General features: G+C 52.2%; 1 protein-coding gene across 1 annotated transcript; it reads left to right on the top strand.

The window, feature by feature from the left end:
- The first annotated feature begins 2,006 nt into the window (after positions 1-2,006).
- Positions 2,007-3,047, top strand: LOC146822641 (uncharacterized). The gene has a single exon (XM_085606254.1). It carries the CDS (start codon positions 2,007-2,009, stop codon positions 3,045-3,047), a length of 1,041 nt encoding a protein of 346 aa, XP_085462380.1.
- The last annotated feature ends 1,294 nt before the right edge of the window (positions 3,048-4,341 follow it).

Here is a 4,341-nt window from a genome sequence, read left to right as displayed (position 1 = left end):
TCCTTTAGTGAAGAAGCCCAGAGTGAGCAAGAAAGGAAGGGGGGGGGGCAGGGGACCGGAGGGGTGACCTCCTGCACCTACTTCTCCTGTAATGCCTCCGCAGCCGGTACTCCAGCTGCCTATTGAGACAGTTCCCAGCCTGCCAGAACCAGTGCGTCCTCTGCCTGCAGGGCCCCCAGCGCCAATGCCTGATGCTCCTAGACTCGCGCTCCCGATACCCTGTGTACCTGGCAATACCGGTTCACAACATGGCTCCTCCGCCTGAGGTACCCCCGCAGGCAGTCAGTGTGCCACTAGTAGAAGGACGGGATGAGGTGGGCATAATCCTGGCGGAGATTAGGGGGGTTTTGAAGGCATTGATGCCAGCACCTGCTCCCCCAATCATGATAGTCCCGGAGGTAGTGCCAGTGGTAGCCCCAATCCCGCAGGGGGGACAACGAGTGGGGTAGTGCCCCCTGCCCCAGGACAACCTGGAGCAGCAGTGGAGGGGGGGCAAGCGGCCACAGCTACTATATTGGCTACTGTGGCAACTCTTTTGGCACAATTAGGTGCACCGGCATTGGGGAACCCAGGTAGCAGCGCAAAGGTAGCGCCTTGGGCGTCACCAACGGGCACAGGAAGAGTGCTCGGCAAATTGAATAAACAAGTGGCCCTCTTGGGCAAAGCGCAAGAAAAGGTTGCGAACACGCCGCTTCTGGCGGTGGGTCAAGCGGCCCCCGCTCAACCATTGACAACTGGGGTTGCTCCAGGTAAGGCAGTGGAGTGTTCAAGCAAAGAAGTAGATAACTGGTTAAAGGCAATTGGTGGTCATGATGCAGTGTTATCTAAGCGGGGTTAACTGGCAGCACGTTACACAGGACACGAGAGAAAAAATTTGGAAGGGGGAATTTGTTGACATATTCACCTTAATTAGACCAAAGAGGAGGGAAGTGGAGCCTAGAGAGAAGGACGGTAAAGAAGGTTCCTTCAGGGATAGGAAACCGAGGGTAGAGGAATCAATCACTAATTGGTTGTTTGGTTTCAATGTTTTTTCCATAGTGATGTTGGAAAAGAAGCCGGAATTGGCAATACCCCTGATATGTTATGCAAATAAGATTTTAAAGGCACAGACAATGTATGGGGGAGTAGCTTGGTTGGATTACGATAGGGACTTTACATGGGCCAAGGTAGATGACCCTGACATGGGCTGGGTCAAACAGAGGTAAATGTATGGTTAGAGAGCGTCAATAATAAAGCTCCCATGAAACAGCCCTTTCGGACTTCCCAAGGGGGCGCAGGGGAGAAAAAAGGAACATGTTGGCCGTTTAACCGAAAAACGTGTACCTGGCCCACAGGGGCATGTAAGTTCAAACACGCAAGTGCATACTGCGGCCACCCATCCCATCCCGAGTTTAAGTGTATTAAGAAGTCCAAAGAAAAAGGGAGAGAGTCTAAACCACCATCTCAACAGTAAAATACCTACGCCAGTTGATATAGGGAGGCTGATTTTCTGGCTGAATCAGTACCCTGACAGGAAGGCAGCCAAGACATTGTATGAAGGGTTCTCCACAGGCTTCCGCATTCCAGCGCAAGGGGTGCCCCCAGTGGGTTATTGCAATAACCTATTGTCAGAGCGCATGCACCCGACAGTAGTGTCAAAGAAGGTCGATAAGGAAAGGGTACTGGGGCGGGTTGCTGGCCCGTTCACTGCTCCTCCATTGCCAGGATTTGTGTGTTCACCTCTGGGCGTGGTTCCTAAAAAGGAGCCAGTCCAGTTCAGGATGATTCATAACTTATCAGCGCCAAGGGGGGCATCGGTGAACGATGCCATAGATCCGTCCCTGTGCACTGTGACATATTCTTCCTTTGACGCGGCACTTCAGAGGCTGCGCGACTTAGGGCCCAACGCCTTCATGGCAAAGACCGACATTGAGTCAGCTTTCCGGTTCTTGCCGGTTCACCCCGAGGATTATCATTTGCTAGGTTTTCAGCTGAATTTCCAATTTTATTATGACAGGTGTATGCCAATGGGTTGTGCAGTGTCATGCAAATACTTTGAGATGTTCAGCTCTATGCTGCAGTGGTTGTTTGTCTTCAGAACAGGGCACAGGGACATAGTACACTACCTAGATGACTTTATGATCATGGGCCCCCCAGCATCAGGCAGGTGTGGCCAGGCCTTGAGCGAGCTAGTAGCTATGTTTGATGAGCTGGGGGTGCCGTTGGCCCCCGGTAAGACGGTGGGTCCTGCTACTAGTATAACTTTCTTGGGCATTGAGATAGACATAGTAGTGGCGGAATGCAGGTTGCCATTGGACAAGGTACAGGCTTTCTCGCAAGCAATAGATTCTACTTTGGCTGGACCCAAAGTCACGCTGCATCAGCTTCAGGTTCTGGTGGGCCAATTGAATTTTGCCTCAAGGATCATCCCCATAGGACGCCCCTTCTCAAGGTCAATTGCACGGGCAATGTTGGGGTTGACTCAAAAGTATCATCACGTGCGACTGCAGGCTGATGTGAGGGAGGACCTGAGGGTATGGCGTAGTTTCCTGAGTGACTTTAATGGTAAGGTAATCTGGCCTGAGCCGGCAATATCCAGCACGGACTTGGGCTTGCTCACGGATTCAGCAGGTAGCATTGGTTTTGGAGCAGTGTTGGGGTCCCACTGGTGCAGGGGTGATTGGCCGGCATCTTGGCATGAGAGCGGCTTGACTAGGAGCATAGCCTTTTTGGAACTGTTTCCAATAATAGTGGCAGTAGACATTTGGGCCGGATTCTTCAAGAATAAATCAGTAATTTTTTGGTCAGACAACATGGCGGTGGTGGAAGCTATCAATAGGCAGGGAGCTACTTGTAAACATGTTTTGAGGTTGTTAGAACATTTAGTTTTGGCTTGCTTAAAGCTCAATCTGCTTTTCAAAGCGGCACATATTCCAGGTGTTGAGAATCAGGCTGCTGATGCTTTGTCTCGCTCCAAGTTGCAGGATTTCCGAAGGTATCACCCTCAAGCAGAGGAGCAGATGACTGTATTTCCGACATCTCTGTGGAGGATTGGAGCCCCGGACTAGCAGGGCTGGTGGGAGCGTCATTAAGCGATCGCACTAGAAGATTTTACCAACAACAGTTCAAAGCACACAGGATATTTGCTAAGCTCACAGGCCGGGCGACCCTTTTTTCCACAGGGGCACTCTGCAAATTTTTACTAGATCTAAAAGATCAGGGAAGGCCAACATCTTACGCTAGGGCGCACGTGACGGCGATAGGCTTCTTTGCTAAATTAGCGGGACAACGCGACCCCGGCGCAGCTTTTGTAGTAAGGAAAGCGCTGTCTGGCTGGGCTAGGCTAGAAGGGGTCAAAAAAGATAGTAGAAGGCCATTGGATGTGAAAACCCTAGGTGACATTCTGGGGGTACTACAGTCGGTATGCTCTTCTTATTATGAGAGCATCTTATTTGGGGCTGCATTTACCTTGGCCTTTTATGGTGCGTTTCGACTGGGGGAATTGGTGGGGACCTCCAAACTAGAGCACGCGGGGGGGGCTCCAGTGGCAGGACACAAAGTTAGTCCACGGGGGCCTGGTGGTGGCTCTGAGGAAATCCAAGACAGATCAGTTGGGGATGGGGGCCACGATTCGCTTGTCCCCCGCACCTGGTGAGGAGATTTGCCCAGTAGCCAGGATGGAAACATACTTGGCGATTCGTCCATCAGGGGGTGGACAGGCCCTGTTCATACATGAACAGGGCGAATGCCTGTCGCAGTACCAATTCAGGGCGGTGTTTGGGCGGGCACTGGTGTGTCTGGGTCTGGATTCTAGGGGGTATTCATCACACTCGTTCAGGATTGGGGCGGCAACGCTGGCAGCGGGCGCCGGCTTACCAGCTGAGGCGGTTAAAAAGGTGGGGCGCTGGTCATCGGCCTGTTTTAAGTGCTATGTGCGGCCCGAATTACTGTAGGACAAAGGACCGATATATTGTTATGACCATGCTGACGTGTCCATTTCTCTTCCTGCTACTAGTATGTCCTCAAAGGTGATATGGGTGTTGGGACCCTCGTTCGTGCGGCGTGCCACAGTTCGGCTACGGCAGAAACAAGTGTCGAAACCGCCTGGTTTAAAGAGAACGTCGTTACTATGGCGGGGCGTCGGCGGCCTGCGAATTCGGCAGTTGCGACAGCTGATTGAGGAGACGAGGGAACACGAGGGACATCAGTCCCCGGATTTGATTATCCTGCATTTGGGCAGAAACGACATGGTGGAGTTGGGACGCATGGCAGTCAGGGAAGCCTTACTGACCAAATTCGCCTGGCTAGGAAGAGCATTTCCTCTGGCTCGGATTGCATGGTCTTGCATGATACCTCGCCAGA

The sequence above is a fragment of the Triturus cristatus genome, chromosome 5_2 (assembly GCF_964204655.1).
Source record: "Triturus cristatus chromosome 5_2, aTriCri1.1, whole genome shotgun sequence".
NCBI lineage: Eukaryota > Metazoa > Chordata > Amphibia > Caudata > Salamandridae > Triturus > Triturus cristatus.
This window is presented reverse-complemented; position numbering and strand designations above follow the sequence as displayed.